At 43.0% G+C, this 14974-nt stretch overlaps 2 protein-coding genes across 2 annotated transcripts in view; both read left to right on the top strand.

Moving 5' to 3' along the window:
- LOC135258584 (uncharacterized) overlaps positions 1-13972 on the top strand; it is a 37272-nt gene extending 23300 nt beyond the window's left edge. The window contains exons 5-7 of the mRNA XM_064342050.1: positions 2253-4760; positions 5500-5889; positions 13838-13972. Of these exons, the coding sequence (XP_064198120.1) occupies positions 2253-4760; positions 5500-5816 (2825 nt within the window). The 3' untranslated portion in view covers positions 5817-5889; positions 13838-13972. The remainder of the gene's footprint in view (positions 1-2252; positions 4761-5499; positions 5890-13837) is intronic.
- On the top strand, positions 8216-14488 carry timm10 (translocase of inner mitochondrial membrane 10 homolog (yeast)). The gene is made up of 2 exons (XM_064341946.1): positions 8216-8484; positions 13883-14488. Exons 1-2 carry the CDS (start codon positions 8414-8416, stop codon positions 14079-14081), a joined length of 270 nt encoding a protein of 89 aa, XP_064198016.1. The 5' UTR covers positions 8216-8413; the 3' UTR covers positions 14082-14488.
- Positions 14489-14974: the final 486 nt, after the last annotated feature.

Here is a 14974-nt window from a genome sequence, read left to right as displayed (position 1 = left end):
GGAGTCTTATTTCAAAAAGGAAATAATTTAAACTCAATGATAAATAATTTAGCAAGACAAACTCATACCTAAATTAATTGTAATGACTGTAACCTGCGTATCCGTCCCAAGCCACTGACTGCACATTCACTCATCATGTGCCCTCCAACAAGGTAAGGTGAGTTGTAGCAACATTAAGTTTCATTCCTTTATAGAGTCCATGCTAATGTAATGTTAACCTAATGTTAGCTAGCTAATGTTAGTTGAGATTGCAAACATTAACTTTTAGCTAGTTAATGTTTGCACTACTGTACGTTTAAAAAAGTATGGTCATCAATTAATGTGCTGTATGTTAAAGGCAATCACGAGATTAACTTTAATTCTAATTAGCTTAATGATTTGTAGCAAATCCCAAGGGAATCTCCATTCAGAAATATTTTCATGGTTACAGATAGCAGCGGCAAACACTTTCCTGCTTGGCTAGTAACAGCAAGCTAACGTTAACTAGCTAGCTATCATAGCTAGCTTAGTCCATCTTGGGTTGAATAAGCAGTTATTGTAATGTTTTTTTGCTTACCTCGAAGTGCTTCCTCAAATGTGATTGCACTTATTTTCCTGGGTTGCGGCAAACAAAGTAGACACTTTATCTTGTTTGAGTCGTTTTGTTAACAAAGGTAAACATTTCTTTAAAATAATGCCATGTATGGTCATCAGTGCTCTGGCACTGGAAGTGGTTGGGTTCTCAGCAGCCATTTCCGCTCCTGCCATTTCGAAGTCTCTGGCTACTGACTTTAGCGTATAGCTACAGTCAGTGACTTTTAGGTGCTGAACTGACACTGAATGAGATTCACTAGCCAATGCACTGCGCAGCGTACATGCCGTAGCAAGTTAAGTCAGTGTACACTTAGCAACCAGTCTTTGAAAGTTTGATCTCAACTGCAGTTTAGTAAACAAACTGCTTTCTGTCAGAAATGTAATGTCTAGCTCACACTGCTGTCTACATTCCAAAGCTCCATTTTGCCATCCAGAGTAATACTAGTCTGTTCTATAGTAACACTCATTTATAGGGTTAGTGCTGGGGTGTGTACTGCATTAAAGGGTGAGCACCACAGAATGGCATCCCCCAAATATATTACCACAGTTCTTTTTAGTTTTGAGGTTTTTCAGTAAATTAATCTGAAATTCTTAATGTGGCTTCAAATTTGACAAATTGATCACTCCTGACGGAAACACCCGAAGTCACATCCGAATATTAATTCTGTGATGCCATAGGGGGAACACAAACAGCTCTGATATTATGCCTTTAGGTTGAAAAGATGACAGAAATGGACAACATTTAAATATTTGACTCTGGATGCACTCTAAGCCACCCCTAGTGAGCAAAGGTGGAAGAGTCTGGCATCATATGTTGATTTAACCCATTTTTATTAGTGTTGTTGCAATAGCTTTCTGATGCACATCAAGTTGTAGCGATATAGGCTAATTCTTTAATGGAAAAAGGGCCAATTAATTTGATGGTATCCTACTACCTCACTCTATTACATCACAAAATTTGACTTAGGTCATTGTTTCGAAGATTGTTGAAAAAGAGAGACGGGGCAAAAAGAGTAAGCAATTTGATCTTTTAGAGCTAATTACTTTCCTTTATTTAAATAAAATTCAGTTTTTTTAACATTGTGAAGCATAAAATAGAACTTCAATTTGGCTGGTGCATTTTATTTTTTATAATATCTGGTACTTTAGCACTCCTTTACGGGGTCAGTACTAGAGTCTGTACTGTAGTAACGCTGCTTTACTGGGTCAGTACCGGGGTCTGTACTGCAGAAACACTGCTATACTGGGTCAGTACTGGGGTCTGTACTGCAGTAACACTACTTTACTGGGTCAGTACTGGGGTCTGTACTGCAGTAACACTACTTTACTGGGTCAGTACTGGGGTCTACTGCAGTAACACTGCTTTACTGGGTCAATACTGCAGTCTGTACTGTAGTAACACTGCTTTACTGGGTCAGTACCGGGGTCTGTACTGCAGAAGCACTGCTATACTGGGTTAGTACTGGGGTCTGTATTGCAGTAACACTACTTTACTGGGTCAGTACTGGGGTCTACTGCAGTAACACTGCTTTACTGGGTCAATACTGTGGTCTGTACTGCAGTAACACTGCTTCACTGGGTCAATACTGGGGTCTGTACTGCGGTAACACTGCTTTACTGGGTCAGTATTGGAGTCTGTAATGCATTAACACCCCTTGTTATGTTCTCACTCTCTCCAGTCCTTCCTCTCTCCTCTCCCTGCGGCACACTTGAACATCATGGCAGCACAACTACAATGGGTGAACTGAATAACATCCTGGATAGCTTCTTGTGGACATTTGAAAACCAGATGTCCATGCAGAGCATGGGAGAGACAGCTGTAATGGAAGCTGGGAATGACAGGAACACCGGAAATGCCACACTCGGACTGTGCAGTGAGCCGGGAAGCTTCCTGGCTATTACTAGTGAGTCTGGTGCAGGAGAAGCTAATCCACACGCAGACCCTAACAGAACTGAGCCAGCCTTGGCTGACAGACCCATAGGGGATGCATCTCCTGTAACCGGGCCCGTTTCTGGTTCTGAGCCCGTTGTGAGCAGTGGCCTTTCGTGGAAAGAGGTCCACTCTGAACCGTCTTGCCCTTGCCCAGAATCCCAGTGTGTCCCAGCCACAGAATGCTCGCATGCAATTCTGGAATATGCCCCCACACCCCAGAGAAAAGGGAGAAAGACAGGGCAAGTCCCCCCAAAACCTGAGCGGCCACTGGAAGGAGCTGCACACCAGCCAGTGGGATTGCAGCAACAATTATTTGGAGATTCTGATAGTTGGAGTATGCTACAACCTTCACTGCCACTCCCAAAGTGGCCGTCGCCCCACCCTGTGGCGCTACAGTTCCCATTGAGCTCAATCAAAAGACCTAGTGCAAACCACCCAGTGGCAGGCTACCTATCAATTGGATTACAAAACCCACAATGCCACGATGTCAGTCGTCTGAAGAAGTTGGACGTCCAATGTGGCCTCACCCAAAGGCTTGCTGGGCGTTGTAGTCCAGGGAGTTTATGTCCAGAGAAGAGAGGAAGTTGTAGGACAATGCAGGTTGTGGACAAAAAGAGGACTGTGATCAGGAGGCAGGGTCAGGAAAGGGAGAGTGCAGAAGAAGAAGAGGAGGATGGTGATGAGGAGGAAAGAATGGGGAATTCCAGCCAGAGAAGAAGATCTCTGAAAAGACGTATTGATAGTCCCACACAAGAACAAGAAACAACAGATTTGGAGACATGGAAATCCAAAGCAAAGCAGGTGAAATATGAGGCCAGTAGTGCAATTTTTCCTGGGATGGGGGTTACAGACAGGGTGAGGTCGTTGGAGAGGATCAGCAGCAAAGGAGGGAACGTACGGGTGGAGTCAGGTGAGGGCCTTACTGCTGGAGGAGGGGTGAGGCGTAGTAGCAGCAAGATGCTGAGTGAGGGGACTTTAAAAGGAGGAGATGTGAGCATATGTACGCCTGTCTGTCTCATCAGACGGCTGAGCAACAGCACAGGGAGACAAAGCACGACTGGAGAATCCCCAGAGAAACTGCCCAGAGGTGGTGCAGAGAAATCGCCCAGAGACTGTGCAGAGAAACTGCCCAAAGGCAGTGCTGAGAAACCATCTAGAGACATTGCAGAGCAACTTTCCAGAGACAGGGCAGAGAAATCTTCCAGAGACAGTGTAAAGAAACCACCCAAAGATCACGTACACAAGATGGAGGAATTAACCAATCGGACCACACTGAAGCACGAGAGCCAAACAGTCCAGACACAAAAGACTGTGGGTGGGGCCAACGTGCACACACAAGGGAGGGGGAGCGAGGGAGGTATGGGGAGTGAGGGAGCTGTGAACGTTACAGAGGCACACTCCAAACCCAGAGAGAGAAAGGAAAGAGGGAGGCAGCTGAGAGAGAAGGGGCGAGGGTGCAGAGAAGAAGAGAGAGGGGCAGGGGTCCAGAACAGTGTGCGGAGACAAGGAGGGAAGAGGAAGAGGGAAGAGTCTGCCGCAGCATCAGATGTGAGGCTCAGAGCAGTGCATGCTGGGAAAACATGGAATATGAGTGAGGAAACCAGCTTGGACATGTCTGGAACTAACATCGAACCCAAACACAAACCCAAGAGCCAGAGACCACCGACAGGGAAAGCTCCAGGCCGAGGCACCGGATACATCCTGTTCTCCGCATTCCAAGAGATGAGAGAACTACTGAAGCCTAATCATAGAAGGGAGAGAACAAAAGACAGTGGAGTGAGAGAGAGAGCGAACAAGGAGAGAGGGAGAAAGAGAAGGATCGAGAAGGAGAGAGGGAGTGAACAGGACAATGAGTGGGAGCGGAGTGAAAAGGAAAAGGAGGAGATGAAAGGAGAGACAGAGAAGAATGGAGGGAGAGAGATGGCCATAGAAGAAAGAGCAACTAGGCCTGGAGATGGAACAATAGACTGGGGCAAACTGACAGATGGTAAAGAGAACAAAATGACAGACAACAAGACGGGGGCCGCTGAACTGAAAGAACGAGGGGATGAAAAGACACTAAAAGGAAGAGTGATGGATAGTGCAGGGACACAGGTGGGTGAAAACCAGAGCTTTGGATCAGGAGAAGAGGAGGCCGATGTGGATGGAGATGGCAGAGAAAAAATAAACTGTTGTCCTTGGGACACTGCCCCCAGTGGCCAGCCAGATGTATTACAGTCACAGTATATCCCGGTATCCAACAGAAAGGCTCCAGGTATGGATAAGCTGCCATTCACTGAAGTCGCTTTTTCACCACATGGTACCGGCTCAACTCGACTCGACTCTACTCGACTTTTTTGGTTTTCCATCGGGCAAAAGTTGTGGATAGTACCTGGTACCTGGTACTTTTTTTGGTATCACCTCTGTCGAGGTTCCAAGCAAGCTGAGGCGATACCAAAAGGTGACGTGAAAACACTGCAGACCACTGATTGGTCAGAAACGGCAGTTTCATGAGGCGTCGCTATGACGACCAGCTACATTGATGGGGGTACTATCTGCAGTGGAAAACAAAGTACCTGGTACCAAAAGCGAGTGGAGTCGAGTTGAGTTGAGCCGGTACCATGCAGTGGAAAAGCGGCTTTAAACTGAGTTCAGCTGCTGACCAAAAAAGACCCTTATTGTCCTACTGTGGATACAGATGCATATATTAATGCAATCACTAATAGTAGTAGTTCCTTATTTAGAGATTTTCAGTGCTAGATGGAGACGAGGCAGATCAACAAGTGAGAAGCTGGCGTCCTGGTTTTGAGCTTTATGAAAAACAAGTTCCACGCAACACATAATTGGCCAAAATTGTTCTTATGAGTTATGACAGTTTCTCTTGTGAATCTTATGGCTCTGAATTTGCTTTCATCTGTCAAACATATAAAGAAATGATCAAACGTGTAGTGTGTGTTATTCCTGCCGAGGCACAGATAAAGCTAATAGACTGACTAACGGTTCTCTTTTCCCAGACATTGGGCCTGGAGATGAGACAAAAAGAGAGGTAATGTGGAAGCAGAGGATGTCATCTGTTGTAGTCTGTGAAAAAAAACTTCCTCTTTTGCGTCACCTGGCCACCCAGGTGTTACCGCCCACTCAGGTGATACCCAGGGTCACAGAGGGATCAGGCTTGGAGCAGGAAGAGGAAGTGGAAGTAGATATTTTAGATTGCTCCCCTCTTCCACTCATACTGATGCCTGAGATGTGGATGAAGGGGCTCAATTCCATGACATCATCAGAGGAGGAAGAGGAAGGAGACATTGATGTGACTGGAGAAGAGACTGATTGAGTTCCTGTTCTACTCCAGAGCCCCCCCTACCCCCATCCTCCATCCGCCTCTCCTCCAAACTGCACTTGACCAGGTGAGAGCTCTGGGAAACCTCTTTCAAATATTTGAAAAAAACTACATGTAACTAGCTTTGCATAAATTTGCCGTTTCGCACAGCCTGTCAAATTCAGAACAACTAGGTAGAAACCATCAGGCAGCAGGGAACTGTCTTAATGATTTTGGCAGCTGGAGTTTTTAATTCACAGAGCAGGTCCTGTTTGTTCTTGAGCCTGTCACAGCCAAGGAATGTGTGGGAATAGTTTGCAAACTATTTGTGTATCAGATCATATTCCCACTGTTTCTGTAGCATGTGAGCAATTGCTGAAACAACAGTTTCTTTTATTAAATTTATAGTAAGTCATCATTTTAAAATTTTGTTTTTCCTGTCTAGTGATCGCTTTTCCAAAACATGGAATTGCAAGCAGACGCGTCCATGTCCATTCAAGCTGGGGGGGCACGTGCCCCACCAGATTTTTGATATCTGGATTTTTTATATTTAATTTAATTTTATTACTATTATTTTTTATAATATGTAGTTATGATCATTTTATATTTTGAGTCAGACATATTCTTCTAATTATGTCATAGATCATACCTCAAAAAGTCACACACACCCTTTCCCTATGGTATTGGTTTCTTACAACGGTTGCAGGATGAAATTGGTTTGTGACATAGACTGTATAAAAGGTTCTCAACAGCAGGTACGCACGCACACAGAACTCTGTTGCACATCAGTGCTGGAGGAGATGTAGGCTACAGCTTAATGGTGTGTTGCTGAAGTGGTTAGTAGAGCATCAATCCCTTTTTCAAACGTGTGAAAATGAAATGCAATTAGTTATGCACACTTAATTGCACTTGAGAAATATAGGCATAGTTTGCTTCGCAAGATAGTTGGCTAGCACCAGCTAAAGTTAGTAGCCATCCCTCAATCCGGTTTGGCACAAACGTCCACTTGGACTCAAGAATGAACTGATTAAATTTTGGTGGTCAAAGGTCAAGGTCAGTGTGACCTCACGTCCATCCCATTCTCTCGTGAACGCGATATCTCAGGAATGCCTTGAGGGAATTTCTTCAAATTTGGCACAAACATCCACTTGGACTCAAGAATGAACTGATTAGATTTTGGTGGTCAAAGGTCAAGGTCACTGTGACCTCACAAAACACGTTTTTGGCCATAACTCAAGAATTCATATGCTAATTATGACAAAGCTTCACACAAATGTCTAATAGGATAAAATGATGAAGTGATGACATTTTATATCCAAACTGGCTACTGGAATGTATGCAGATTTAATTGAAAGATTTGTTCCCTCTTTCATATGAACATTTCAGACCATTCAAGGGATACTGATGATGATCAGGCAGTTAGTTGCTGATCTGTGTGAAGCAGGTAAAGATTAGTGAATAGCGTAATGATGATTCTCACAACAACATGATGATGATAATGATGATGATGATGATAATAATAATGTTGTCAAAGTACTGTGTAAGAGGCAGTCAATTAGCCTATTTGGTGGTAAGGGAACAAAACGAAGTCGTTTGATAAATGAAAGCCACAAAAACATATTTTAGCAATTAGTATTATTTTGGCTAGTGGTGATGATGGATCTTTCAAGGAGGCTGAGCAGTTTGGAAATGGAGCAGACACTGCTGTGTGATGTCAGCACAGTCTCATCTGTACTCATGCTGCTTCCTATGCATTGTGTTTGAAAATACAGCTATTACCATGTTGGCAGGTTCCTTTCATCTGTGGCTTTAAGTTCTCTAAATCTATAAGTTCTCTAAATTTATTTGCATTGTGGTTATATTCTTCTTATGTGAATTTATGCCCCTTAAAATGTTTGGGTGAAGCAGACAAGATTTAGCTGTTTTTCAAGAAAAGTGGCAGCAGTGTGGAAACTAGTGTAGAGGTGAGTGAATAAGTGAGTGTCATTCTCAATAACCATAACAGCACAAATAATTGACATGAAAATATCTAAATAAATATACAGTATTTATCCTAATATAAAGTGGGAGATTCCTGAGCTACAAAAACTGATTTAGTGAAGTTTTAAAATAATCACCCCAAAGTCTTTGAATATATATGTAAATTGCAGAAAATTGCATCATTTTCTTTTTTTCTGGGGAAGGACCCCCATGCCCCCCGCTCTAATTGCGCCCCCCACCCCACCCCACCCCACAGAATTTTGGCTTGCATGACGCCCCTGATTGCAAGCATTTTGGTTGGAATTAAAGACCCCGTGAGTGCCCTGCGCTGAGTACATGTTTCTGTGTGGATGAACTCAGATCATCGCTAGGTGTCGCTGCGAAGAAATTAGGCTCAATCGAGTCATGGATGGGACGAATTGGCATTCTGGGAGAACTCTACGTTCGCTTTGGATGCACAACTTTATTGACAGCGGAACAGCCGTTACGTTGCTGCTAATGGAAACACGCGCCCTGTTTTGCAGCTGAAGGTTAAACGTGGCCAAAGTTACGGTTTAGGTAGAAGCCCGATACAGGCTGGGATTGTCACCAGGGTGGGTTCGGGGTAAATTCGGTGAGGCAGAAACGTGGAGATGGATCCCATGAAGGCGCAGCAGCTGGCGGCGGAGCTGGAAGTCGAAATGATGGCGGACATGTACAATCGGTAACAGACTTGGCAGCTACTGGGCGGGTAGCTATCTGCATACAGATGCTAGCTACCTGCAGATCACCTGCATGATGATTTGCTACACACACATATATATATGTGTGTGTAGCAAACATACTGGTGCTTTCATTGTCCAGCTGGTGTGAGGTTTCCAATTCACACGTTATTTTGCTGCAGCGTCGATGTGAAAATGGCTCTAAGTGAATTCAATATTGAAGTAACTTTTAATGCAACGAATTTGTGATATGTGGTGCAATACATGTTTGTAGAAACAATTTAATTCCATAAGTACACAATTTATACTTTCCGGATTATTGCCTATATGTAGTAGTATCACTGGAATGTATAAGAACTAGAAGGGAAACGTGGTTACATTCAGTTTCATCACGTGACGACGCATAGCTCCGTAGCTTCATTTTTGTCCATAGACGGACATGCATATTTAACTAGACAGGGAAGCGCCCTTGGCTGACCTAAGCTTTTGAACTCCCGGAAGTAAGCCTGTAGTGCACGTTTTGAGGGTAAAACATTGGAGCATCCATTAAAGTGAACGGTGAATATCAGACTTTTGAAGGCGAAATAATACGTCCCCGATGGTATTTTGAAACTCGATGGATGACTGTTACGTTTCATTTGAAAAGCAAATAGAAAAATGCGCATTCCGTAATAATATATGCACATTTTAATAAATATTTTCCCAAGACTTCTGGACCAAAACAACCATTGTTTCAGAAACTGCTCCGCATAATGAAATTTATGATCACAAAAAATGGACCAATGAGGTTTTCAATCACTTCTACATTGAATTAAATGGGCAGCAAGTGCTTTTTCCCTCAAGAGTGCGCAGTCCAGGCTGTTTCCGGTTACTTCCTTCGTTTCACTGACGGGCCCAATGAACTGTATAAGAACTAGAAGGGAAACGTGGTCACGTGGTTCCATTAAATTCTGTTCAGTAGAGCTTGTAAGTGAAAACGTCACCAAGCCACTCCCCTCTTTTCCCCGCAAATTTGTCAATGGGAAATATGAATGGGGCAATTTTCAATAAACGATATTTTTAGTTACAAATCGGGAACCAGTTAGCTATTGGTATGTGGTACTCATGACATATATGACTCATGAAATATAATATCAGCAGCACGATTGACCCATGAGAAGTACAAGGTACAACGTTGTGTAGGTTTAGTACGCTTAGGAACTACACATACCGGTACTGTGCATTACATTACATTACAGGCATTTAGCAGACGCTCTCATACACAACTTTTACATAGCATTTTACATTGTATCCATTAATACAGCTGGATATATACTGAAGCAATTTCGGTTAAGTACCTTGCTCAAGGGTACAACGGAAGTGTCCTACCCGGGAATCGAACCTGCGACCTTTCGGTTACAAGCCCAGTTCCTTACCCACTGTGCTACACTCCGTCCTGTGCTCACGACGCACGCTTACATCGTCACGGCTCAGCTGGAACACGCTTGCGTCCTTCTACTTCTAGTGTCACTTTCAGAGCCGGTCCTGACCTCCCTGGGGCCCTAAGCAAAATTCTGTTAAGGGGCCCTCCTACCTGACCCGTGAGCCATGTTAACCATTTTCCATTGCCACACAGTCCCACCTGACACCCCAGTGCTCCCACTACAGTCCTCCCTCCTTTAAAAAAGTTTGCTCTATCTGTCAGTCTAAGAATAAGAATATTTAATCAGTAGTCAATGTCAATCCATTGCTTTCCATCTTGCATTAGTCCAGAGTTGTAACTAAACCTTGACTGAGAGACTAGATAATCATTGTCTTGTTTTAAAATTATGTGCGCCTATGAGGAGTGCTATCACGCCCATATATTGTCTGGACTGAACCCCACAGAGGTTGCTGCTGGAAAGCGCAAGTTTAATTTTATGCATGCGCATATGAAAGCATGTTCACGCGCGACGCGCTTATCTTTTCTGCGCTGCAGTTTATAAACACAGTTGCCCGTTGGCGTTTATCAGACGTAATAATTAAGCATTATAAAACGGGTAGCTCAATTCAAGCAGTCTGATTGGTTCATAGCCGTGGTATATTAACCATACCACGTATGACGTCTAATTCCTTTGCACAATTCAGTATCACTCTGCGTCTGAGGGAAAAAAAAATCATGATGAATGAATCACGGTTGTAGGCCAGTTACTGGCTTCATTTAGGAATGCCAACCATACCGCAAAATACACTATCGTCCTTTATTTTGACAGTAGAATAGGCGTTCCATATTTAAGTCATGGCTACAGGACGCATTTTCATCCGTATCTTTGTAAACGATTGCATTAAATATTAACCGCTGCTTTGAATACAATTAATAGTTAGCTAGCTAGCTAGCCGGGATAACAATCATGCCGTGAGACCATTCTGACCTAAAAACCAGAATTTTAATATAGGCTAGGTGACAACACTGACAAGTGATGGTGAACCTAAAGATAGCTGGCATTCAAACCCGGTTTCAGAGGGTCTTGGAGAAACCCTATGTCTATACTGCGAGACCGCAACATTTTAAAAAGCTGATTGATTGATTGTTGATTGAGTTATGGTTTCATGCAGTTTTCCTAAATAATGTAATGCAAAAAATTACAAAAAGCTAATTGTATGGTATGAAATGAGAAGGAACTATTTTTCTCGATGGAATTGTTGTTTTCATAGAATTAACAACCAGAGTTTTTCCATAACAACGGTCCAAATAAACTACCATCGAGAGTTTTGCTTAACAACGGTAAAATAATACGGGACAGCCCATCGTGGTTTATTCCTTACTTATTTCACTCTCACTATTGTCAGGCACAAAGTCACAGAACACAGCCCTGGAAGTGGCTGGCTAGCAAGCAAGCAAGCAAGACACAGACAGACCAGATGCACTGCCCAGCTATAGGTTAGTAAGACAGACAGAGAGAGATGCACTGCAAGCTAGCACATCAACTTAACGTTACTGTTATTTGCTGACATCAAACTTGGAGAGGGGAGAATGCAAGTTTACCTGATTGCTGTTCCCGCAATTCACTCTCATGGTGTGTTTTTTTTCTCTTTTCGTGACCAGAAGGATAGTTTCGCGTCATCCTCTCATCTAAGTTGTAAACATTGATACCTGCTTTGACACGAGGGGGAGGCAGGGCCCTTGCGTAATTTGCGGGGCCCTACGCAACTTGCGTAGGGAGCGTATAGGGCCGCCCGGCTCTGGTCACTTTGATATCGTATTTCAATTTAAAATGACTGGAAATAACAGATTTGTTACTATTAAGTTATATTGTTTATTTCACATCATAATTGTACGGTCGTGATGACAACAGGATTTCCTTTCAGGGATCTATAAAGTACAGCCACAGACCGTATAAAAGAGTAGGCCTACAACCTAACCTAACTAACTTCAGTCGTAATTTCAAATGGAATATAACGTCATAGATATTTTTATCACAACACAACAACAATATAGCTAGCCAGCACGGTTTTCGATAAATTACTGACAATATATTTACTACTTACTATGTTTTAATAGACAATTTCTAATAAATAGTTTTATCTCTTGCCTACTGCACCTGTCTTGTCTAAGTGCGCTGTGATTCTGATTTTCACAATGTGTGTATTTCTTTGTAAGTGCTGTGAGCACACTGAAAGTCTGTTACACCGAAGCCTTGCGAAACGAAGTTCCGTTACATTGTGCACTGTACAGCATATGGTTTGTAATGGCAAATAAACCTGACTTTGACAGCTAGCTAGCTATCTGCTGATCCAGCCCTTCCTAACGTTAACGTTAGCTAACCGAAACTTTATAAACGATATCTTTCATGCTGGCACTGACAGTCCCGCTAATCTACACTGGCTGTATATGACCTGCTCTACATGGTTGGATTTGGAATGATTTTCTCCCTTCTTAACTTAACATTATTGTCCTGACCATTGAAAAAATGCATTAAGCTAACCAGTGACACCACATTTGTCGTGGGTACAGCTAGCCAGCCACCGGTGTTGGGTACAGTTGGCCCTATCTGCTGGTCCAGAGTCAGTTATTTTCTTCTCCTACTAATGGTTAAAGTTAGGACATGGGAAGGGAAATCTGATCCCAGACCAGCAGTTAGGGGCAGCCAAGGCACCGCACTTGGCGGGTAGAATTACGAGCACACGTGGTTGTGACGTGTATCCGTGCAACTGATTGATTTAGTGTAGTTCAGGACCACCATCACATCGTAAATTGACATAAATCCGTTTTTTTCCCTCCAGAGATTGAAATAAATATAACCAAGCACATGCTATGGTAGAGAATGACGGTCCCAAAAAAACGTGAGAAATCTTTTATTTTTAATCGCTATAGATATTTTACAATCAATGATTTTAAAAAAGTCAATAAGATTTTAACATTGGGCTGTGATGTCACGAACCAGACGCCCCCTGGAGGCAATTTGACATACAAGCTTACTTGATACCTCGCCATGTGGCACCACCACAAGATGGCTGCCACGACCCAGAAATAGAATTATATGAAGAGCTAATCCAGATAGCCAGCGATTCCAAGCTGGTTCTGCGCCAGTTCTGGTCTGACAGTGCTGACTTTGTTCCAGAATCAACACAGATCCAGCCTGGAGTCAATATTTCCTATGAGTGTCGTAGAAATTAATCGAACTTGCCCCAGTGCAAATTGTGCCAAAAGCTCATATTGTGGTGATCAATAGAAGCAGGCAATAACATTTTACATTTTTCCTGGATCAAAAATTTTTCTAGGCTTTTAATCTAGGCTGAACAGAATAGAAAAAAATATGACAAAAATAAATATGAAAGCATTGGAAATCTGCCGAGGAAACCCAAGTAAAGGTTAATCTACAGTGGAATTCCCCTTTAAGAAAATTAAGGACAGAGTGCATTTTCATTGCCCTTTTGGCCTACCCACCAAGTACCAATCTACTTTTGAGACCTACAGTTTGACAACCGTAAATAGCAAAAACAATATTTTGGTCTCATTGTAATCACAAAGACTTACTGTAAATAATCTAATTAACAATGGACATTTATAATCAATGTCAAAACTAATTTTTAAAATTTTGGTCAATTTCTCATATTTTGTTCTATATTGGTGTATACACAACATATACACATACAAATTTACAGAGTGGGATCTCTTGTACTTTTTGTTTTACAGTACTATTACAAGCAATGATTGACTTTAAAGCAGGGGTGCACAGCTCTGGTCCTGGTTTTTTGTTCCAACTAGCCAATTACCTTTGTTTTAGTTTTCTGACAGCTCTGTAAACTACACTAGTTCCATTGCAAGATGCTGTTAGATTCAAATCTATAAGTGACTGATTGCACGTAGTAATAATGGGTTTTCTCTCTTTCCAGTCACTGGTGTAACTTGTGTTCCTCTCCTCTGCCCCCTCGCCCCAGCATGACCAATGCCTGCCACAGGAAGTGTGTGCCCCCCCACTACAAGGAAGCAGAGCTTTCTAAGGGAGAGGCTGTGTGCCTGGACCGCTGTGTAGCCAAGTACTTGGAGCTTCATGAACGGCTGGGCCGCAAGCTGACTGAACTGTCTGTACAGGATGAGGAGCTGATGAAGCGTGCTGCTGGCTCCGCCTCTGGATAGGTCTCTACTCATCTTCCGGGAGAGGGGGAGGGGGGCCCACTGAATCCCCCTTTGGCTTTCTTTAGATCATGAGGAACTGATGTAACTGCTGTCATTCTCAGCCTCAAACCAGGGCGGGAGAGGGGCTGCTTTAGCTCCAGTTGTGTGAGGGTGACATGGGTTTGTAATATGTTAATGAATTATTAATTCCAGGTTGGTTTGACAGTTGAAGCTGATTTCTTCCCCTTTCTTGAATAATAGCAAGTTGTTACTGTTTAAGTACTGTACAATCAGCCAGCAATTATTTTACACTGGGTTTAATGCTCTATTTCTGTTCTAAAATAAGCCAGAGTAAAACCGTTGTAACAAATGGCCTTGTGTGTGTCCATGGGAGCCTGTAGCATGCTATAAATGAATGCATACTTGCATTTTTGTTTGTGCAGTTGTGTGTGTGTTTGTGTCTGCGTGTGTGCATACACACGTGACAATGTTTCTGATTATTCATACACACTTAATTGTGGATCAGTGGTCACCAGGTGTGGTCCCTGAGAGCCGGCTGGGGTCCTCAAACCAACCATCCAGAACAGCTGGGTCTGCTCTGGGGTCCCCAACCCCCCTCCCCTGGTGCTCCCAGCTTTCCTGGTTCAGTCAGGAACACCAAGGCTTTCATTCTCACGCCACAGCCTAAAGCAAGCAAAAGAATAATTTGTATTCAACTTTATCAGGACAACAACATCTACCAAGAACTTTCTGATTACTGACGAATCTGTACTGATTTGAAAATTGACTGATTCACTATCACATCTTCCTGTGCCAAAGGTTCCACTCAGTCTCACTTTTTTTTGGGGGGGGGGGGGGGGCGGGAGCTGGGGTTCAATATAAAGTCTGTTGTGAAAACTTTTGTGAATTGACGC

The sequence above is a fragment of the Anguilla rostrata genome, chromosome 7, assembly GCF_018555375.3.
Source record: "Anguilla rostrata isolate EN2019 chromosome 7, ASM1855537v3, whole genome shotgun sequence".
In the NCBI taxonomy this organism is placed as follows: Eukaryota; Metazoa; Chordata; class Actinopteri; order Anguilliformes; family Anguillidae; genus Anguilla; species Anguilla rostrata.
This window is presented reverse-complemented; position numbering and strand designations above follow the sequence as displayed.